The sequence below is a fragment of the Pan paniscus genome, chromosome 2 (genome assembly GCF_029289425.2).
Source record: "Pan paniscus chromosome 2, NHGRI_mPanPan1-v2.0_pri, whole genome shotgun sequence".
Classification (NCBI taxonomy): Eukaryota; Metazoa; Chordata; class Mammalia; order Primates; family Hominidae; genus Pan; species Pan paniscus.
The window spans coordinates 183,382,300-183,406,074 of NC_085926.1; the positions used below are offsets into that span (position 1 = coordinate 183,382,300).

At 44.1% G+C, this 23,775-nt stretch overlaps 1 protein-coding gene across 1 annotated transcript in view; it reads right to left on the reverse strand.

The window, feature by feature from the left end:
* Window positions 1-992: 992 nt before the first annotated feature.
* Window positions 993-23,775, reverse strand: part of LIPH (lipase H) — a 43,649-nt gene continuing 20,866 nt past the window's right edge. Inside the window, exons 4-10 of the mRNA XM_003806608.4 lie at window positions 19,490-19,591; window positions 16,176-16,265; window positions 11,333-11,500; window positions 9,256-9,351; window positions 6,604-6,715; window positions 3,760-3,933; window positions 993-1,115 (exon numbers count right to left, since the gene is read on the reverse strand). Of these exons, the coding sequence (XP_003806656.3) occupies window positions 1,028-1,115; window positions 3,760-3,933; window positions 6,604-6,715; window positions 9,256-9,351; window positions 11,333-11,500; window positions 16,176-16,265; window positions 19,490-19,591 (830 nt within the window). The 3' untranslated portion in view covers window positions 993-1,027. The remainder of the gene's footprint in view (window positions 1,116-3,759; window positions 3,934-6,603; window positions 6,716-9,255; window positions 9,352-11,332; window positions 11,501-16,175; window positions 16,266-19,489; window positions 19,592-23,775) is intronic.

A 23,775-nucleotide genomic window follows, 5' to 3' on the forward strand; every position in this document is an offset into this window, starting at 1 on the left:
TTACCTCTAATAGGATCGTGGACAGTATTTTTTTTAAATTTTGTATCTATGCATTTTCTAAATTTCCTTCAATAATCATAGATTACATTGGTAATAAAGAAACATAAACATTTCTTAAGGGTTGCTTAAAATGAGGGTTGCCTGTAAAGTGATCCTTCTCCACCTTAGGTGAAAAATAAGCTCTGCTTTTCCTTCCCTTGCCTCATGCTCCATCCCCTGTCCCCATGTGAAGGGGCTGCCCCACGGCTTCCTCATCCTTCTTTCTTCATCCACTATCTAGTCCCAGCAGCCGCCCTCTTAGCTGTCAGTCCATCCCCATCTCCTCCAGCTCCTCCATGCTCCAACAGCACTTTAGAGAAGGCAGGGGGCCAGCACGTGGCTTTCTTGCCTTCCCTGAGCAAACAGCCCGAGAGAGAAGCTGGTGTTGATAGAGAGAGGCTCTCTTATTGCAAATTAGATAAGCCCAAATGTAAAAGCATATTCACATTTATCAAACATCTCATAGATGTGGCACCTATGGGATTTCAAAAAACCCTTCATAGATATTTGCCTCCCAAACCCACACAGCAGCCCCATGAGGTAGACGTCAGTTTCGTTCCCTTCTACGTGTGGGAACTGGAGGAATGTGGCACGGAGAATGCAGAGTTGAGTCCACGGTGAGGCCTCCAGTCCGTCCTTCCCTTGAAGATGCTTGACCCGCAGCTGCGATGGGCAGAACCACCCGCGTGACAGGCGGCAGAATTGACAGGTCGGAACAAACGAGGCCCCAGGACGCAGCAGACACAGTGCTGGGCTGCTGCGAGCCTGGCTATTTCTGACTTGCCCTAGTTAGGGGCTCCCTTCCCAGGATCGTTTTATAATCACAAGGTTGTTTGATGTACAATGTGACATCCATAGGACGCTACTGAAAAAAGCCTTGGTTTTTTTCATACTTTTTCTGCCTTGCAGAAAGGTGAGGTGAAGCTTTCAAACAGCCTGTGGTTGTAGCTTTCTTTCTATTATTGATGGCCATGTGTCCTGGCAACAGTTACAACTGCAACTCTGGGCAAAGAATAGGTTGGAAGACTGTTTCAACGTTTTCCATCAGGACAAGATCATACCGACACAGCTGAGGCCTGGGAAAATAAGACAAAATATCCTTGTAAATGAATTTATAAAAATGCAATGGTCTAGTAAATAATATTATATCCTTAAGATACAAAATTATTTAGCAATTGTTTTTAATATAGAAAACACTTACGGTGGCCAGGCACGGTGACTCATGCCTATAATCCCACCCAGCACTTTAAGAGGCCGAGGCGGGCGGATACTTGAGGCCAGGAGTTCAAGACCAGCCTGGCCAACATGGCTAAACCCCGTCTCTACTAAAAATACAAAAATTAGCTGGGTGTGGTAGTGTGTGTCTGTGGTTCCAGCTACTCAGGAGGCTAAGGCAGTACTAGAGCCCAGGAGGTGGAGGTTGCAGTGAGCTGAGATCACGCCATTGCACTCTGGCCTGGGTGACAGAATGAGACTCTGTCTCAGAAAAAAAAGAAAGAAAATGCTTATGGTAAGTAAAACACCAAGGAGAAAGCAAGATATATGGCCAGGCACGGTGGTTCACGCTTGTAATCCCAGCACTTTGGGAGGCCAAGGTGGGTGGATCACCTGAGGCCAGGAGTTGGAGACCAGCCTGACCAACATGGTGAAACACTGTCTCTACTAAAAATACAAAAAAGTAGCTGGGCGTGGTCGCGTGTGCCTGTAATCCCAGCTACTTCGGAGGCTGAAGCAGGAGAATTGCTTGAACCCAGGAGGTGGAGGTTGCAGTGAGCCAAGATCGCGCTACTACTGTACTCCAGCCTGGGTGACAGAGCGAGATTCCGTACCGAAAAAGAAAGAAAGATGTAAAATTGTATTTACCATATAAGTTCAGCTTTAAAAACAATAAAAGGAAGATTATAAAGAAATAACAATAAATATTAACAGTGGTTGCCTCTGAATAATGACAATATGGGTGATATTTTTCTGTTTCCTAACAATTTCTGTACTTTCTAGATTTTGTCAAATAAACATATATTGTCTGATATTCAGGGCAAAAAAAGTATTAAAAAGTTTTAGGATGTAATGACTATCCTCTTAGGAGAAACTTGTACTATTAAATGTTTTAAGGTACCCTAAACTTTCTTTTTTTGTTTTCTTTTTTTTTTTTTTTTTGAGACAGGGTCTCACTCTGTCACCCAGGCTGGAGTGCAGTGGTACGATCTCGGCTCACCACAACTTCTGCCTCCCAGATACGAGCAATTTTCCTGCCTCCGCCTCCCGAGTAGCTGGGATTACAGGTGCACACCACCACTGCCCAGCTAATTTTTTATATTTTTGGTAGAGACGGGGTTTCACCACATTGGCCAGGCTGGTCTAGAACTCCTGACCTCAGGTGATCCGCCCACTTTGGCCTCCCAAGGTGCTGGGATTACAGGCATGAGCCACCGTGTTCAGTCCCTAAACTTTTAAGAAAAAGGAATTCACAAAGTACTAACTACTCACATCATTTCCTGTCTCCCTCTCTGTCCACAGGTTAGATGCTAGGACTATATGGTAGACTGGCATTTGTCACAAAACATACATGTCAACACAGCTCTGTACTTAAATAATAATTCTTTCTCTCCTTCTCGCCCTCTTTCTCTGTTTCTCTCTCTTTCTCTCCCCAAACATACATTGTTTATTTTTTCTGGCACAATTGAGAATAGATTGTTTACTCCTTAATACTTCATATATATTTCCTAAGAACAAGGACATTTTCAGTGCCATTATCAAATTTAAGAAATTCAATATAATACTTTTGTACTGTCAAGGGTACAGTGGCTCATGCCTGTAATCTCAGCAATTTGGGAGACAAAGGCGGGCGGATACTTGAGGCCAGGAGTTCAAGACCAGTCTGGCCAACATGGCGAAACTAAAAATACAAAAATATTTTTTTCTACTAAAAATACAAAATCACAAATACAAAAATTAGCTGGGTGTGGTGGACGTGCCTGTGGTCAAGGGAATAAAATGTTCCAATTTTCTGTACCTTTTTTTATACTAGGCTCTGTTTAATCAGCTTGCCAAATTATCCAAAGCTTTCTTTTCTACAACAAATTACCAGCTTACAAGCAGTGTGGTAGTTAGGGAAGAACTGTATAGTTCTAAGCATATAACAACATTATTTCCTTGGATTACTAGGCCATCTATCTTATCTACCTTTAAGTACATGCCGTATAATTTTCTTGGATTACTGGGCTACCTGTTTTTATTTTTAAAATTTTTTATTTAATTTTTTGTTTTTATTTTGAGATAGAATCTTGCTATGTTGCCCAGGCTGGACTTCAACTCCTGGGCTCAAGTGATCCTCTCACCTCAGCCTCCTGAGTAGTGGGATTACAGGCATGTACCATCAAATGCAGGTGGGCTGGGCCACTTGCTTTCTGTTTTGGGTTTTTGTTTTTTTTTTTCTTTTTTTTGTAGACACAGGGTCTCCATACGTTGCCCAGGCTGGCTAGAACTCCTGAGCTGAAGCAATCCTCCAAGCTTGGCCTCCCAAAGTGCTGAGATTATAGGCTTGAGCCACTACACTTGGCCTGGGCTACTTGTTTATAATAAAAACTATTTTTGGAAAACCCATCATGTCCCTCGTTGTGAATAATAGAGTCTTATTAACACATCAGACCAAGCAGATTGGACAGGATCCAGCAACATCTTTGGAAAACAGCGTTTTGTCAAACCGTACCCTCAGCTCACCTCTCCGGATGGGCAAGGGACCTTAACTTCATTCGGAGAATCCTGAGCTTGTACCTTGGGCCTATTAGAGATCCCGTAGAGAACATCAAGGAAATTGCAGCCACTTTATCCAGATCTTGATTAAATCTTGCAAGTAGACTCACTTGGTGATATTTCTGAAATGCGGTGGGTTCACTGGAAGGAAGAAGTGATACTGAAAAATGGGTAAGGACTACCAATGAGAGAAAGCAGTTTTGAAGCCTGCAGGCCACTGCTAAGCTGGCAACTCTTTCACCCCATAGCCTGCACCAGCTGACTTTTTTTTTTTTTTTTTTTCTGAGACAGGGTTCACACTGTTGCCCAGGCTGGAGTGTAGTAACCTCCCAAGAACTAGTCAACTTTGATGGGCAAAGTCTGCTGACTCCAAAGGGCTATATGACATTAGAGAGGTATGATGCTAATGACTGCCTAGTACACACCAGATGATGTCCTTGTCTCTCGACTCATCTCTCCAACTCCCCAAAACATTCCGCAAGGGGGGCGTTATTCTCCTCATTTAATAGACAGAAATAGATGCTTACAGAGATCAAGCTCCCCAGGTGACAGGCCTTATATGTAGCAGTGAAGAGATTCCAACCCAGTTCTGGCTGAGTTCAAAGTTACGATCTTTCCATTAAACTGCATCCCTAGATGCCTAAGTATATCTTTAGCCAAACTAGATGCTAATTGAATTGTGCTGTAGCATGTATTTTTTTTAGTTCTCCCTCTCAAGATGAACCTTAAAAGAGGCAAATCCAGAGTCTGATCCTGTTATCCAAGTGTATAGAGATGTTTTCTATAGGTGGAAAACCAAATTGAAGGTAAGGTATATCACTGGAGAGGTTCAGCTCAGTCACTGTCTTTCTGGGGATGTGGAAGAACCACGGAGCCCCTGGCTTTGGGAACAGAAGGCTTGCTCTAGACATTAATCCTTTTTTTTTTTTTTTTTGAGATGGATTCTTGCTCTGTTGCCCAGGCTGGAGTGCAGTGGTGTGATCTCGGTTCACTGCAACCTCTGCCTCCTGGGTTCAAGTGATTTTCCTGCCTCAGCCTCCCGAGTAGCTGGGATTACAGGCACCTGCCACCCCTCCTGGCTAATTTTTGTATTTTTAATGGAGACAGGGTTTCACCATATTGGCCAGGCTGGTCTTGAACTCCCGACCTCAGGTGATCCGCCTGCCTCGGCCTCCCAAGGTGCTGGAATTACAGGCATGAGCCACCGAGCCTACCCAACATTAATCCTTACTTTGGGAATGGGGTAATCATGACGAGGTATCTGTCACCCCACTGGGATCATGTCTAAGTCCCATGGAGTACAGAAGTGCCACAAATAAAACTAATCTAAGAGGTGCCCAGATTTTGTTTTCTTAACACCATCTCTACTGAAAGAAACCAGGGCTCCCTGGAGAAATGGTTGATTCCATGGCTGGGGCAGGAAGCGTGCAAAGTGATCCTGGAAACCCGTGTGCCAGAAAGTTAGTAAGTGTTTTAAACAGTGATGGAAGCTGGGCACGGTGGCTCATGCCTATAATCCCAGCACCTTGGGAGGCTGAGGCAGGCAGATCACAAGGTCAAGAGATCGAGATCATCCTGGCCAACATGGTGAAAACCCGTCTCTACTAAAAATATAAAAATTAGCTGGGCATGGTGGCTCGCACTTGTAGTCTCAGCTACTCAGGAGGCTGAGGCAGGAGATTCGCTTGAACCTAGGAGGTGGAGCTTGCAGTGAGCCGAGATCAGGCCACTACACTCCAGCCTGGTGACAGGGCAAGACTCTGTCTCAAAAAAAAAAAAAAAAAAAGATGTAAATGTTCAAAAGACACAGAATCATCTCACACCCATCCAGATGGTTAATATCAAAATAATAGAACATAACAAATATTGGTGAGGATGTGGAGAAACTGGATCCTGTATGCACCATCAGTGGGATTGGAAAATTATGCAACCATTAAGGAAAACAGTATAGTGGTGTCTCAAAAAATTAAAAAGAGAACTACAATATGATCCAGAAACTCCACTTCTGGATACAAGTCCAAAAAAATTGAAAGCAGAGTCTCAGACATTTGCAATAGCCAAGAGGAGGAGGCAACCCAAGTGTTCATTGATGGAAGAATAAACAAAATGTGGTATATGCATACAATCAAATATTACTCAGCCTTAAAAATGAAGGAAATCAGCCAGGCACGGTGGCTCACACCTGTAATCCCAGCACTTTGTGAAGCTGAGGCGGGCAGATCATGAAGTCAGGAGTTTGAGACCAGCCTGGCCAGCACGGTGAAACCCCGTCTCTACTAAAAACACAAAAAATTATCTGGGCATGGTGGCATGTGCCTGTAGTCCCAGCTACTCAGGAGGCTGAGGCAGGAGAATCGTTTGAACCTGGGAGGAGGAGGTTGCAGTGAGCCGAGATGTTTTGATGTATGTATACAATGTGGGATAATTAAATCAGCATATTCATTTATTATTTAAATCCTTTATCGCAAACAAGGATAACTTTTGTATTACATGTTTAATCAAAGGAAGTAAGGAGGAGAGGAACAAGGGGAGAAAGAGAGGGAAAGAGGGAGGAAAGGAAGGAAAAAGGGAAGAAGCAAAGAAAGGAAGAAGAGAAGGAGGGAAGGAAAGAAAACCCTTGCACCAATCCCATTTGTAAAGACCCTGGGAGATCAAGAACCAGGGAAGCAGCTAAGCAATAGTTCCCCTTATATCTTTTATACAACAAGGAAAAGCATAGATCTATAAATAAGAAAGTAGGTGGATTTGTGATTTAATTTCTCTGAGCAAAAAGGGAAATAGAGCACTGCAAACAATTGTAACTCAACTTACTGATTGATTTTGGATTCTGTGGTGTTTCCAGCTTTGTCTCTCAATTTGATGGTAATGTCCCCTCTTCTTACATTCTTGTTCCATGTTATAATATCCACAAAGTAATGATACACTGCAAAACAGAGAGAGAACACGGTAAGAGAGAGATACTACCAACTGATCCCCTGAAGGGCTGGTTCCTAAAAACTGAACCTCCCTAATCACTGAGTCTCTTCTTCTCTTTCTCTCTGGTTTCTCTGCAAAGATCCAGGGCAGAAGTTTCTAATATTCCCTTCTCTTCTCTTTGGTAAAGATGGCATGAGTGATAGCAGAGTTCACTGGTTTCTAGTCACCATGATCAGGCATCATCGTTGAACCAGTGTTTCCAGGTATTGTGAAGTCTTAGGGCTTATGGCTGAGTGTGGTTCACATCAATTCCTGCCCATTTTAGACTCAACCAACTAAGGGGCCATTCGGAGACCCTCCAGGGCTGAGACGGTTTTCCACAATTTGGGCCAAGTCCACCAGCCTACCCAGCCTTCCTCATCCTTCTCCCAATCATGCTCCACCACCTGCACTCCCTGCACTGTGAAGGCTCCTGGGCCTTCACCCACCTGGGCACGCTTACTTTGCCAGCTCTGTGAATCCACCTTTTAGGTTTCAGCTTAATGTCATTCCTCCAGAAGCCTTTTCCTGACCCCCAGACTAAGTCAGGTCTCCTTTCTTGAAGTTCCTGCCATACTCTGGACTCTCCCCATTATTATTCAGCACACTTTCCTGTATTTACAAAATGCAAGAAAGGATGATAATAAAAATAAAGTGGCATTCCCTAACCAGCAGACTCAGAGAAAAAAAAAGTGGTAAATATGTGGGTACATCTATACAAATGTTACCTGAATAATGTCTTATGGGTTTTTTTTTTTAAAAAAGATAAAATTAAAACACGCTACAACAGGAACTAATCAGGGAGATGACAGTCCCACGAAGGAATAAGGTCAGTCCTGGATTTGCCATTTTATGGCCCAAGTTGCTCAGGGGCTTGCCCCATACAGACCAGGTAGGTGCCAAATCCTGGGCTGCCACACATGGCTCCAAAGAAAGAGGGAAACCCAGTGATCTGCAGGTTTTTTTTTTTAAAGAATCTCTCTGTGTTGCCCAGGCTGGAGTGCAGTGGTGTAATCTCGGTTCACGGCAACCTCTGTCTCCTGTGTTCAAGCAATTCTCCAGCCTCAGCCTTCTGAGTAGCTGGGATTACAGGCAAGCACCACCATGCCTGGCTAATTTTTATATTTTGTTTTTGGGGTTTTTGTATTTTTAGTAGAGATGGGGTTTCACCATGTTGGCTAGGCTGGTCTCGAACTCCTGGCCTCAAGTGATCCGCCCGCCTTGGCCTCCCAAAATGCTGGGAATGCAGGCATGAGCCACCATGCTTAGCCTCCAGGCTCTTTTAAAAGAGTTGCTCACACCTGGCATGGAAGTTCACACCTGTAATCCCAGCACTAAGGCAGGAGGATTGCTTGAGCCCAAGAGTTCAAGACCAGCCTATGCAACATAGTGAGATTCTGTCTCTAAAAGAAACAAAAAAAAACAGTTAGCTGGGCATGGTGGCGCATGCCCGAAGTCCCAGCTACTTGGGAGGCTGAGGCGGGAGGATTGCTTGAGTCCAGGAGGTTGAGGTTGCAGTGCCCCATTATTGTGCCACTGCACTCCAGCCTGGGTGACAGAACAAGACCCTGTCTCAAAAAAAAAATTAACATAGGCTGGGCGTGGTGGCTGATGCCTGTAATCCCAGCGCTTTGAGAGGCCAAGGCAGGCAGATCACCTGAGGTCAGGAGTTTGAGACCAGTCTGGCCAACATGGCAAAACCCCGTCTCTACTAAAAATACAAAAATTAGCCAGGCATGGTGATGCACACCTGTAGTCTCAGGTACTCGGAATCCTGAGGCAGGAGGATCGTGTGAACCCAGGAGGCAGAGGTTGCAGTGAGCTGAGATTGCGCCACTGAACTTCAACTTGGGTGACAGAGTGAGACCCTGTCTCAAAAAAAATAAATATATGAAATAAAATAGTTGTTCCCAAGGAAAGTGAAAATGGGTACAAGACTGTAGGAAAAACACATCTGCCCAAGGAAATTCTAGTTGCTTCCCAAGGCGTCTAATCATCGGCTGCCCCCTTTAATTCCTATCTGGAATACTCAACCTCTTGAGGCCTTTGGGTCATCATGTTTGCTTTAGAGCTGGAACTGACCTGTAGATATGGCTGACACCTGATTTTTCCTAGTCTCAATTTTATGTCTTTTGGGTAATCAAGCTATTTTCTGGAAGATCTTAGTGATTAGAATGGTCATCCAGTGAAACTAACAACCCTGATTTGTTGAGATTTTATTAAATTAATATTTTTAAATGGCATCAGATTAAACCTAATATCCCAGAAGACAGGCATTATTACCCCCATTTGACCAGTCAGGACATTGAGACTCAGAGAAGTCAAATGACTTCACCAAGGTCCCACAGCTATTATGTGGTAGACTCAGGAGTCAACCGAGGCCCTTCCAGCTCCAAAGTTGATGCTTCATCATGGCCCTTATTTGCCAAGAAGTAGCCAGGAAGCTGAGACTCAGCCATCCCCAAAATGAGAGTTAGGCAAAAGCCAACAACCACATTCACCACTCACTGCAGAATGGGCTCTCCTCAGCTGTGTCAAAGAATGCCTTTGTCATTGGAGGATCTTTCCCCCTTAGATGGTCTTTCCAATTATCAGCATAATAGCCTATGAAACAAGTTTAAAAAATTGTAAGATTAATATGTATTATATAACCGTAAAAGCAACTGAGTTAGCAAGAACATTGAGTTTGACTATATCCACCACTTCTGGGAGAAACTCCCTCCCACCTCCATCCCCCATGGTGAGGGCCTGCAGGGTGACCCATCTTGCTGGCCGACCCTGTCCCTAAGAGCTGAAGGGCAACAGGACCCTCCAGTTGTTTTCCCCCTTTACTGGTTCTCAGTAGCAGGGTGGAGGGGTGTGGGGTGTGGCACACACTGGTGTGGACTAAAAATAACACTGACATTTTTCAGTAATACATTCATTTTCTAGATTAAAACAGATTCAAGTTCATACCTAAAATAGCATCACTCTTGAAAAGCAATATGCTTTCTTGAAGAACTACAATGGGGCCCCTAAATTGCATAGACCTGGGCTTGCCACATGACTGACTGTGTCACTAAGCAGGTGAGTGTCCTCCTTCGTTTTTGCTGTCCAGAGGGCCCTCTTTCTCTCCTCTGTCCCTAGCCCTAGAGAATGGCCTTCACATTCTGCCTTAACTGATCCAGGGTGGGACCCAGGCATCAATATTGTGTTAAAACTCCTTAGGTGATTCTAAAGCACAATCAAGGTTGAGAACCCCTTGTCTATACCATGCCCTGTTGTTAACTTGGATTTTTCCTTTTGGAAAAAAAATAGAAAATCCTCATGACCATCCAGTTTCAAAGTCCTAACCACCTAGAATATCTGTACTAATCCCTAGCGAATATCCAAGCAGCCTCCACAATATCTATTACCTCACTCCACCTGCTGTACGTGCCCACAAGAGCCAGAATGTGGAGTGAGGGCATTTACACAGACATGAGTCTGTGAAAAAGTTCACTTGTCAGGAGGGTCTCTGGGCTCATTGTGGACCCTCTCCCAGCAGAGAAGTTGTAGGCACAGAAAGGGTATTCCTGTCCCCACAGGAGCAGGCTATGTAGAGTGACTGTACCCTGGGTAAGCTTGGAAACTCTTCTGTAACCTTCTTTTCCATGCTAGAATAGAGGGTCCAGGGAGGCTGTACTGCCTTCTGGATGGAATACTCTACAGTTGCTTTTCTTTTCTTTTTTCTTTCTTTTGTTTGTTTGTTTGCTTTTTGAGACGGAGTTTCACTCTTGTTGCCCAGGCTGGAGTGCAATGGTGCGGTCTCAGCTCACTGTATCCTCCGTCTCCCGGGTTCAAGTGATTCTCCTGCCTCAGCCTCCCAAGTAGCTGGGATTACAGGCGCCCGCCACCATGCCCAGCTAATTTTTTTGTATTTTTAGTAGAGATGAGGTATCACCATGTTGGCCAGGCTGGTCTCAAACTCCTGACCTTGTGATTCGCCCACCTCAGCCTCCCAAAGTGCTGGGATTACAGGCGTGAGCTACCGTGCCCGGTCTACATTGCTTTCTAACACTGTTTATTAGTAGGAGACTAGAGTAGTTCAAAGAACAAATTGGCTAGAAAAAGCTGACTAGAAAAAAAAAAAGTCTATTTTCAAAATTTTTTTCTTTTTAAGAAAAATTTTTTTAAATTTTAACCTTTTATTTATTTATTTTTGGAGACAGGGTCTTGCTCTGTGACCCAGGCTGGAGTGCAGTGGCATGATCTCAGTTGACTGCAGCCTCAACCTCCTGGGCTCAAGTGATCCTCCCACCTAAGCCTCCTCTTGAGTAGCTGGGACTACAGGCACGCACCACCACACCTGGCTACTTTTTGTATTTTTGTAGAGACAGGGTTTCACCATTTTGCCCAGGCTGGTCTCAAACTCTTGACCTCAAGTGATCCAGCCGCTTCAACCTCCCAAAGTGCTGGGATTACAGGCACGAGCCACTGTGCCCAGCAGAAAGACAAGTTTTTAATACAATTATGGGGCCAGTTTTTACATGATAAAGTGGTTCTGGGATTCATACCAAAAATTAGTTCTTTGTGAATTAGAGAGGAAACTGCTGGCTGGACTTACCCAGAAGGGGACAGGACTCTTTTTGTGACGTGCCGCAGCTGACACACTTGCCATTCCTATAATCCTGGTAGGAGTCACAGGGATACGCAGTGATGGTGCAGCTCTCTCTCAGGGAAGACAGGTACAGGTATACAGACCTCTGGTGGTCACATTTAAAATACTGAAATCCTTGGTTGTAAAAGAAGTGATGAAAGAGTAGAGCGGTTGAAGCATTTAGTAATACTATATCACATATTCTATACACACACAATTTCTCATCTGGCCCTGCGCTCTTTCAGTGTATTTTATTTCATTTAATCTTTATAAAATCCCATAGATAAGAATTCATGCTGGCAAGTGGGAGGAGAAAAGATGAAATCAAATTAAGGTTGTGGCAAGAATTAGAGCAAATATGCTTTGGTGAAAGACCCAGGGCCAGGTGCAGTGGCTCATGCCTGTAATCCCAGCACTTTAGGAGGCCGAAGCAGGTGGATCGCCTGAGGTCAGGAGTTCGAAACCAGCCTGGCCAACATGGGGAAACCCCATTTCTACTAAAAATACAAAAATTCCCTGGGCGTGGTGGCGGGCACCTGTAGTCCCAACTACTCAGGAGGCTAAGGCAGGGAGAATCTCTTGAACCTGGGAGGCGGAGGTTGCAGTGAGCCGAGATTGCGCCATTGCACTCCAGCCTGGGCAACAGAGTGACACTCCATCTCAAAAAAAAAAAAAAAAAAAAAAAGACCTTGATTGCTCACGTAGCAATCGAGGTATCTTTCACTGTCATCCAATGCTTGATCCATAGATTGCCTGCATCAAAATTGTGCTTGTTAAAATACAGAGTTCAGGTCCACCCTCAAATATTTCTAATTCAGAGGAGGCGCAGGCATCAGTATTTTAACAAACACTGTCCCCTGTCTTCCATGCGGTCCTGAAGCATGTAAGTTTGAAAGCCCCTGGTCTAACATTGCAGGGCTACTTCAGACTACAAAGTTGCTGTGTCTGCTCATCAAGCTGACATGGTGAGGGTGCTTGGGTCCAAGGCCAACTTTCCCCAGGTCATGGAGAATCAGAAGGAATTACCAAAATCGTTATCATAAAAGTAAATTGCTGGCTGGGCATGGTGGCTCACGCCTATAATCCCAGCACTTTGGGAGGCTGAGATGGGTGGATCATGAGGTCAGGAGTTCAAGACCAGCCTGACCAACATGGTGAAACCCCGTCTCTACTAAAAATACAAAAATTAGCCGGGCATGGTGGCGCACCTGTAATCCCAGCTACTTGGGAGGCTGAGGCAGGAGAATCGCTTGAACCTGGAAGGCGGAGGTTGCAGTGAGCTGAGATCGAGCCACTGCACTCCAGCCTGGGCGATAGAGCAGGCTGCAAATTGCAAATCATTAACTAATTAACTAATTCCTCTTCATTCTGCCTTTTCATATAATATATTTACTTAGAGAAAGGTTGAAAAATGCAAACAACTAGCTTCAGTCATGGAGCTCTCTCACTCACCTGCCACATTTATTATGGGAATTTTCAAACCAGGCACAAAAATTGAGAGGATACAAAGAACCCTCATGCCCATATCATCCCCGCTCCAGTAATTGAGTAATTATCAAAATTCTCCCATTCTTATTTCACTTACTCTCCAGCATTGTGGCATTTAAAAACCAATCTTTCACTGTTAAATATCACTATTAGATCTAATCAAGTACTAGCTTCTATCTTTTTTTTTTTTTTTTTTTTTTGAGATGGAATCTCGCTCTGTTGCCCAGGCTGGAGTGCAGTGGCGTGATCCCGGCTCACCGCAACCTCTGCCTCCTGGATTCAAGCAATTCTCCTGCCTCAGCCTCCCGAGTAGGTGAGATTATAGGCTCGTACCACCACTTCCGGCTAATTTTGTATTTTTAGTAGATACAGGGTTTCACCATGTTACCCAGCCTGGTCTTGAACTCCTGACCTCAGGTGATCTGCCCACTTCAGCCTCCTAAAGTGCTGGGATTTCAGGCATGAGCCACCATACCCGACTGAGTACTAGCTTCTATCTTGAATAGAATAACTTTGACTCTGCTTTTCTCAATGTACGGACTTTACCTATTTAGTTCACCATGATAGTTGAACTATTATGCTGTTCTGAACTGTTATACTATACCGAACTGTTCTCCTTTAGTTCCAGATCCTAACACAGTGCCAGACACATGGCAAATTAATAGGTATTTGTTGGATGAATGAATAAATGCAACCTCTAGTGGGTTCCGCTGTTTGCTGAAACCCCTCTGCTTTATTTCTGCTCGAGGGTTTAACTGGAAGTCTGGTTCTTATGAGCTTCCTCGGTCTGGTACTGTTCAGTGCCAGTAATCCCAACAACTGCCAAAAACTCAAGAGCAAGAGTCATTCAGATTCCTGCCACATTTTTCATTCATGTCAAAGGCAACGGGGCCTGGCACTGCACAGAAGCCAGGCAGGCAATCAAGAGAGACATGGCGGACACCTGCCAGATGTTGAGGGTCATTGGAAAATACAACTGCTCAGTAGTTCCAAAATGCTAGTAAGTTCCAAAAAGTCCAGTAGTTCCATTTCTGGACTAGTGCTGGTTTATGACAATGTGTTCACGAGTCTGTAGTAGAGCATGGGAACCACACAGATGAGACAGTGACTATTTCATTAAGCTAACTGCAATTAATGTAAAGTTCTGCATGTTCTGGATTTATGTCCTTTCTTTTGTTGGGTGTATGTGTTAAAATGCCCTTTATTTTATGGAAATAATGGTGATGATAGATGTATTTTTGTGGTTTAGGATTTTTTCCTAACTCAGCAAATTAAGTATCCCAAATTTGTTTTCAAATATTTTAAAACCAGAAATGTATATATTGTACTTATAACTGCTGAAATAGAACAATCAGAAACACTATCGACAGCCAGGAATGGTTGTTTGTGCTGGGCCCCTGTTGACTTCAGTAAGGATGACACCAGGTTCAAAAGGCTAAAGAAGATACCTAGAGCCAGTGAACAAGACCTACAGCTTATTGGAGGAACTTACATACAGGGACAGTCCAGTGACAACAGGCCAGACATGAGAACTGCAACCACTTGTAAAAAGCATGCAGTTTTTACAGCATCTTCACTTAGCATCCTCACCCTACCCAGCAACCTCCACATGGCAACCCTCATTACTGAAGTGTTGTTGTCAGCTGTGTCTGCCGTAAGGGTCATTCTCAGGGTATGCTGACGTTATTGCTGTCAGGTGTAGCTCACACCTGTAATCCTAACACTTTGGGAGGCCAAGGCAGGAGGATGGCAAAGAAGGAAGAGAAAGGAAGGAAGGAAGGGAGGGGAAGGAAGGAAGGAAGGAAGAGAGAGGAAGAAAGGAAAGAAGGGAATGAGGGAAGGAAGGAAGCAAGGAGAGACAGAAAAAAGAAAGAAGGGAGGGAGAGAGAGAGAAAGAAAGCAGGAAAAGAAAGAGAAAGAAAGAAAGAAAGAAAGAAAGGTGGCCGTCATATTCTGTCAGTCAGCTCACTTTTATGTTGCCCTCTAACTCCCCATTTATGTTTTTGAGTTTTTTCTCATTGTAAAAGTAATATAAAATTATTTGAAAAACACAAAATGATAGGAAATAGTGATGCAAAAACACCTAAAAATCTGATATCAACAGATTGCCAGTAATAATTACTTGGAGCATTTACTTTTAGTGTTTTTATCTATATTTACATCTGTACAAATACAGATTCAAAAAATAAATTGGCATCATATTATATAGTTTTGTCTTTTTCACTTATCACACTAAGAATTTTTATTACTCTCTGAAAATGTGACTTTTAAGAATTACATTTTTTGTGAGCATACCATAATTCATTTAATAATTTTTGTAAGCTGGCCATTTAAATTATTTCAAAAGCTCTAATTATTATAAATAATGTATGTTGAACATCTTTGCACTCTAATTCTTGTCTACATTTTCCATTATTTCTCTAGGAGCAATTTCCAGGTGTGGAATTTCTAGATCAAAGACATACCTTTTCAAGAGAGAGAAATAATTCATAATAGCTTTCAAACATGTGGCTGTAGTTTTAAAAGTAGTATATTTGAGTTATAATTTATAATTTATATTTATACTACCTGTATCTTCTCAGGAAGTTTGTTTTCTATTAAAAATTACTGCACGTAGAATAATGTCAGATTTTAAAGATATGCCTTTTTCTTTTCTTTTTTTTTTTTCTTTTTTGAGACAGGTCTCACTCTGTTGCCTAGTTAGAGTGCAGTGGCATGATCACGGCTCACTGCAACCTCTACTTCCCAGGCTCTCAAGCAATCCTCCCACCTCAGCCTTCTGAGTAGCTGAGCCCACAAGCATGCCACAACATCCAGCTAATTTTGTTTTTATTTTTTGTAGAGATGGCATCTCCCCTCTGTTGCCCAGGGTGGTCTTGAACTCCTGGGTTCAAGCAATCTTCCCACCTTGGCCTCCCAAAGTGCTGGGATTACAGGTATGCACCACTGCACCTGGCCAAAATATGCCTTTTTTTAAATTTTTATTTTTTTGAGATGGAGTATCACTCTTGTTGCCCAGGCTGGAGTGCAGTGGCGCAAACTCGGCTCACCGCAACCTCTGTCTCCCAGGTTCAAGAGATTCTCTTGCCTCAGCCTCCCGAGTAGCTGGGACTACAGGCATGCATCACCACACCTGGATAATTTTTTGTATTTAGTAGAGATGGGGTTTCACTATGTTGGCCAGGCTCGTCTCAAACTCCTGACCTCAGGTGATCCACCCGCCTCGGCCTCCCAAAGTGCTGGGATTACAGGCATGAGCCACCATGCACAGCCTCCAAATATGCCTTTTTATACCACTATTTTACAAAATATAAAGGCTTACCTCCCAATATTGTTTTGGGGCAGCCAGGTTGATCCAATCCTCCATTTGGGTAGAAGTCTATGTTTCCTAATGGCTCCTTGTAGCCCAGTGCTAAAAGAGAACACATTCTGCTTTTACACTCCTTTGAATTTTTCCTATCTCACAGCTCATTTGCCTGTCGGGTATAAGCAGGAATTGTATTATTATTGTTGTTATATCATTATTGTTATACCTATGTAAGAGTTTTGCCGAAAGTCACCCAGCTAGTTAGTTAGAAGGCAATGATTTCCAACTAGGTTAACTGTGAAGATGGTAAGGAATTTACTTCCAATATTTCTAACAACCTAAGGGAGTTTAGTCACTCATCCACTGCAAGGCTAATAAAATGATACATTTCTTCTCTTTTTTTTTTTTTTTGAGATGGAGTCTTGCTCTGTCGCCCAGGCTGGAGTGCAATGATGCGATCTCTGCTCACTGCAACCTCCACCTCCTGGGTTCAAGCGATTTTCCTGCCTCAGCCTCCCGAGTAGCTGGAATTACAGGCATGTGCCACCATGACCAGCTAACTTTTTGTGTTTTTAGTAGAGACGGGGTTTCACCATGTTGTCCAGGCTGGTCTTAAACTCCTGACCTCGCGATCTGCCCGCCTCGGCCTCCCAAAGCGCTGGTATTACAGGCATGAGCCACTGCGCCCGGCCCCATTTCTTCGTTATATTTTGCTGCAACCCTTTAATTGCCTGGTGCTTCCGAGCCTCTATTTGCATTTGTATAACTAATAAATAGGAGACAGGAAAAAATGAATGTTTACTTAGTAGATAAAATCTTTAAATATTTCAGACCTAAGATGGTAAAAAGATTGGAACTACTTCTAGAAAATGAGGACCTAGAAATGTATATATAGGTCGGGTGCAGTGGCTCACCCCTATAATCCCAGCATTTTGGGAGGCTGAGGTGGGAGAATCGAGGCCAGCCTGGGCAAAATGGCGAAACCCCGTCTCTACAAAATATACAAAAATTAGCCAGGCATTGTGGTGTGTGCCTGTAGTCCCAGCTACTCAAGGGGTTGAGGTGGGAGGATCACTCGAGCTAGGAGGAGGAGGGTGCCGTGAGCCAAAAGCGCGACTGCATTCCAGCCTGGGTGACAGAGACAGACCGTGTCTTAAAAAATAATAATAATAAACATTTTAAAAAGTATATATAGATTTAATAACTGTTTACTGTCTTTATTAAACCCCCAATCAGTAAAGTGCTTGATTTAATATAAATTTAATGTAGATGTACATACATATGCACATGTATATACATAATGCATCATAGTAATAATAATAATAGTTATTATATATTGAAAACCCACATGTGTCTCTGGGCATGGTACTAGGTGTTTCACAATGCAAAGTGGCCACTGGTAAATTCAGATGAAACAACTTAAGTGAAGATATGGGACCAGGCATGGTGGCTCACGCCTGTAATCCTAGCACTTTGGGAGGCCAAGGCAGAAGGATCATTTGAGCTCACGAGTTTGAGACCAGCCTGGGCAACATAGTGAGACCTTGTCTCTATCAATGAAAAAAAAGGAAGCTCAGAGGACTTAAGGAACTAACATGACATCATTAGAAAGGGCAAAACCTGGGATCTGAAGCTGCATCTGTCTGATGGCAAAACTATACCCTTTCCTTCAAAATTCACTTCCCAAAAATAAATTGCTCTATCCTACTCCACCAAGCATTAAAATGTACTTTGCAAACTTCATAGTAAGAATGCCACTGTTTCACAAAGAGACAATTTCTTTCAAGGCAAATAATTGTTGAACACCACACCAGAATGCCGATGAGAGATGGCAAGGGTTTTTTTAGGTGGTTGTATCATGAAGAGAATGTCCGATTAAATGACCACTCTGCTGTTTCCTCAATCCTCCCCAAGTTCCTACTCCAGCTCTTCTCCCAGACATCTGGATATAGGTACCCATCCTTGAGTATCACCCAACCCCACATAACACGTATCCAATCCCAGACACAAAAACAGCACCGTGAAAGACAGAAATGGGCCAGCCACAGTGGCTCAAGCCTGTAATCCCAGCACTTTGGGAGGCTGAAGTGGGAGGATCGATTGATCAGCCTGGACAACATAGCGAGACCCCCATCTCTACAAAAAGAAGATAAATTTAAAAATTAAAAAAATAAAGATGGCCAGGAAGAGTGGCTCACACCTGTAATCCCAGCACTTTGGGAGGCCAAGGCGGGTGGATCACCTGACCTCAGGAGTTTGACACCAGCCTGGCCAACATAGTGAAACCCTGTCTCTAGTAAAAATACAAAAATTAGCTGGGAATGGTGGTGAGTGCCTGTAATCCCAGCTACTTGGGAGGCTGGGGCAGGAGAATTGCTTGAACCCAGGAGGCAGATGTTGCAGTGAGCCAAGATCATGCCACTGCACTCCAGCCTGGGTGGCAGGAGTGAAACTCTGTCTCAAAATAATAAAATAAAATAAAATAAAATAAAATAAGATAAAATAAAAATAAGATAAAATAAAATAAAATAAAAAATAAAATAATAAAATAAAATAAAATATAAAATAAAATAAAAATAAAGACAGCAATGGCCAAGAAGATCTGCAGAGAGCCAGAGAGCTGTAGGTGCATCAGAGTGACTCTGTGTGGAGAGATTTAACACCTGCAGCTCAAGAAAATAAAAAGAACCAACAACACTAAGAAATCATGCATGCAAACCCAGTTGCACATAGGAAAACACTTATCTTCATGTTGAAAAAATTAGCCTGTCCTTCATTGAGCATGATGATTCCTTTAAAAATATGCCGGGCGCGGTGGCTCACGCCTGTAATCCCAGCACTTTGGGAGGCCGAGGCGGGCGGATCACAAAGTCAGGAGATAGAGACCATCCTGGCTAACATGGTGAAACCCCGTCTCTACTAAAAATACAAAAAATTAGCCAGGCGTGGCGGCGTGTGCCTATAATCCCAGCTACTCGGGAGGCTGAGGCGGGAGGATGGCGAGAACCTGGGAGGCAGAGCTTGCAGTGAGTCGAGATTGCGCCACTGCACTCCAGCCTGGGCGACAGAGCGAGACTCTGTCTCAAAAAAAATTAAAAAAATAAAAAGATGAAGAGACCGTGGGATAATCATCCACGCTCTAGCACAAGGTCCTGGGTGCCTACATTAAACCAGCTTCCCTTCAATATTTCGGTGGATTTGGAACCCTGCCTGGAAAAAAAAGTTAGAATCTAGAGGAACCTGATCTGCTCCTACATGATTATCTCACCCCAGGGGACACTCTTTAGGAGCCTGGCGGTGTCACTGGCCCACAAGGAAAGGAGCGTTACCATCAGTGTCGGAATGGATGACATCAACAAACTGCGCATCACTGGGATCTAATCTGTCTTGGTGAGGTTTCCCGTTGAATAAAGGGCCTGCAGGGTCGAGGCCTGGAAGGAAAACAGAGTCACTTGGCAGCCCCACACCATGAGTCACCTGCAGCCGGGCCTTTGATCCTTCTGGATGAGGGTGGCTCCCAGGCTGTAGGGCACCCTCAGGTGGGTGAGTGCTCACACTCCCGTCCCACTTGGCCAGGACTCCTTTCCATGGCTCTGCAGCTTGTTCCCACAGTGGAGACGGTTACCCTGGCTGTGCCCCTGAGAATGGCATCCAGACTCCATCAGGGGCATGTGTCATGCAGAGCTCAACAGTAGGGAACGTACACGTGTATGAGGTTCAAGGGGTGGGGATAAACGGGCGGTCCCCAGGAAAAAAGCACCAAAGGGCGCATTAAAGAGAAAAGAGCAGCCTGGGCGCAGTGGCTCACACCTGTAATCCCAGCACTTTGGGAGGCCGAGGCAGGCACATCATGAGGTCAAGAGATCAAGACCATCCTGGCCAACATGGTGAAATCCCATGTCTACAAAAATACAAAAAAATTAGCTGGACGTGGTGGTGTGTGCCTGTAGTCCTAGCTACTCGGGAGGCTGAGGCAGGAGGATCGCTTGAACCCGGGAGGCAGAGGTTTCAGTGAGCCAAGATCATTCCAGCCTGGCGGCAGATCAAGGCTCTGTCTTGAAGAAGAAAGAAAGAAAGAGAGAGAGAGAGAGAGAAAGAAAGAAAGAAAGAGAAAGAAAGAAAGCAAGCGCTATACTCATCTTTACCCCACTTTAGATGACCGAGAAACCTCACTCAGCCCTTCCTTTTTGTTGTTAATAAATAAAGAACTTCCACTCTTATTCATATATGCTAGCCCATTTGATCCATGTTGCAAACCCGTGAGGGAGGCAGGGTAGTTATTATTATTTTCCAGATGAATGAACTGTGATTCAGGAAGATCAAGAGGCTTGATCAGAACACAGCCTCTTAATGCAACCACTTGTATCTGTTGAACTCTTGGTTTCACTGCCCTGAGTTTAGCAAGCTCGGCAGGAGAGGGCGAAACTCACTGGTCAGGCCAGGTATCAGGCTAGGTATTGAAGAGGGAAACCAAGTGGGTGTCAATCCCTGCAGAATTAACTCGCTCTATAAATGCCTAAACCGGTTTCTCACCCTTGGTCAATGTTATTTGGGTGTTCCTCACTATCACTATGAAGCAGCTGGAAAAACAGGAGAGAAGCTCCTATGATGTTGTAACCACAAAATAAAGATTAAACAACAACAAGAAAAAGCTGGGTGTGGTGGCTGACCACTGTAATCCCAGCACTTTGGGAGGCCGAGGTGGGCGGATCATGAGGACAGGAGATTGAGACCATCCTGGCTAACATGGTGAAACCCCGTATCTATTAAAAATACCAAAAAAAAAAAAAAAATTAGCTGGGCGTGGTGGCACGCACCTGTAGTCCCAGCTAGTTGGGAGGCTAAGGCAGGAGAATTGTTTGAACTGGGGAGGCAGAGGTTGCAGTGAGCCAAGATCGTGCCACTGCACTCCAGCCTGGGTGACAGAGCGAGACTCCGTCTCAAAAAAAAAAAAAAAGAAAAAGAAAAAGAAAGAAAAAAGGAAAAAAAAAATCAGCAGCTCCAAAAGGTCTGGTTTACCAGATCCCTACCTGGAGTGAAGAAGGCTTCAAGGGAAGTCTCCCTTGAAGTTTTTGTCTATGCATGTCATTTTATATCTCCTATCCCCTGGTGTTACATATAAAATGCAAGAGTGTCTTTGCCCTTATTTCCTAAATTCTAGCCTTTTTCTTTCTTTCTTTTTTTTTTATTTGTGGGGGTAGGGGAGGAGAGCCGGTTGTAGGGGCACTTGCTATGTTGCCCAGGCTGGTCTCAAACTCCTGGACTCAAGCAGTCCTCCCGCCTCAGCTTCCCAAAAGGCCAGGATTACAGGTGTGAGCCAGCACACCTAGCCTACCTGGTTCTAGCTTTAATCCCTCCATTTCAGCTGGTCGCAGTGGCTTACATCTATAATCCTAGAGTTTGGGAGGCCAAGGCGGGAGGATTGCTTGAGACCAGGAGTTCGAGACTAGCCTGGGCAACATACGGAGACCCTGTCTCTACAAAAAAATTAAAAATTTGTTGGGTGTGGTGGCTCATGCTTGTAATCTTAGCTGCTCCGGAGACTGAGGCAGGAGGATCACTTGAGCTCAGAAGTTCCAGATTGCAGTGAGCCATGATTGTGCCATTGCCCTCCAGCCCAGGCGACAGACCAAGCAAGAGAGAGAGAGAGAGAGAAAGAAAAGAAAGAAAGAAAGAAAGAAAGAAAGAAAGAAAGAAAGAAAGAAAGAAAGAAAGAGAGACAGAGAGACAGAGGGAGGGAGGGATAAAATAAGCAGTGCCTGGCGCAGTGGCATGCGCCTGTAGTCCCTGTAGTCCTAGCTACTTGAGGTGGTGGGGAGATGGAGAGAAAGCTGAGCTGAGAGGATGGCTTGAGGCCGGGAGTTTGAGGCTGCAGTGTGCTGTGATTGCACCACTGCACTCCAGCCTGGGTGGCAAAATAAGACCCTGTCTCAAAAATAAATAAATAAATAGGCTGGGCACAGTGGCTCATGCCTGTAATCCCAGAACTTTGGGAGGCTGAGGTGGTTGGATCACCTGAGGTCAGGAGTTTGAGACCAGCCTGGCCAACATGATGAAACTCCATCTCTACTAAAAATACAAAATTAGCCAGGCGTGGTGGCAGGCACCTGTAGTCCCAGCTACTCGGGAGGCTGAGGCATGAGAATCTCTTGAACCTAGGAGGCGGAGGTTGCAATAAGCCGAGATCGTGCCACTGTACTCCAGCCTGGGCGACACAGTGAGACTCGGTCTCAAATAACAATAATAATAATTAATTAATTAAAAAAATACAAAAATTAGCTGGGTGCGGTAGCAGGAGCCTGTAATCCCAGCTACTTGGGAGGCTGAGGCACGATAATTGCTTGAATCCGGGAGGCAGAGATTGCAGTGAGCCAAGATCATGACACTGTAATACAGCCTGGGTGACAGAGTGAGACTGTGTCTCAAAAAAACAAAAATAAATAAATAAAATTAACAGAGCTTCAGTTTCAGAGCGCTAGATTCTTGATGAATAAAACATCTGAACCAGGGCAATTTTCAGAGTGATAAGGATGCTATTAATAAGCCTGGGAGTTTGAGGCTGCAGTGAGTTGTGATTGCACCACTGCATTCCAGCCTGGGTAACAAAGTAAGACCCTGTCTCAAAAATAAATAAATAAATAAAATTTATGGTGAGAGCCTCAGTTTATAGCAACCTCCAGATTCATGATGAATAAAACATCTGAAGCAGGACAGTTTTCAGAGTGATAACGGTGCTCTTAATAATTACACCAAGACAAAGGTACAAACTGAGACTGTCACAGGCAGGCTTGGACTTGGGATTTCCTTAGTGATAAGCCATAGCAAATGATTAGCTTCCAGTGTCAGAAAAAAATTATAGTAAAAGCTGCATACTATGTGTGAGCAGATAGATATGGAGCCCGAAACCTAGCGCTAACCAGCTGTGTGCCCTTAGGCAGGTTACTTTACTTCTCTGAATCTCAGTTCCTTTAATTTATAAAATGGAGGTAGAATTAATAGCTACTTCAGAAGACTCATAAGGTCAGGTGCGGTGGCTCATGTCTGTAATCTCAGCACTTTGGGAGGCTGAAGCAGGCAGATCGCTTGAACACGGGAGTTCAAGACCAGCCTGGGCAACATGGCGAAACTCCATCTCTAGAAAAAATTCAAAAATTAGCCAGGCATGGTGGTGCACGCCGGTAGTCCCAGCTGCTTGAGAGGCTGAGATGGGAGCCTCAGAGGTGATCACCTGAGCCCAGGGAGCATCAGGCTGCAGTGAGCCATGATCATGCCACTACACTCCAGCCTGGGCGACAGAGTAAGACTCTGTCTCAAAAAAAAAAAAAAAAAGAAGACTTATAAAAGGACTCCTAAGACCAGGTGGTGGCTCACACCTGTAATCCCAGCACTATGGGGGGCCAACGCAGGAGGATTGCTTGAGCGCAGGAGTCCAAGGCCAACCTGGGCAACAACGTGAGATCCCATCACTAAATTAAAAAAATTAAAATAAATAGATGGCTCCTGAATCTAAATCCAGAACATTCTGAGATTATTGTGGAATACAAACAGAATGTAAAAAGTGAGATTTCCTTTTTTGTTGTTTTGTTTTGGTTTTTGTTTACTGTTTTTTTGAGAC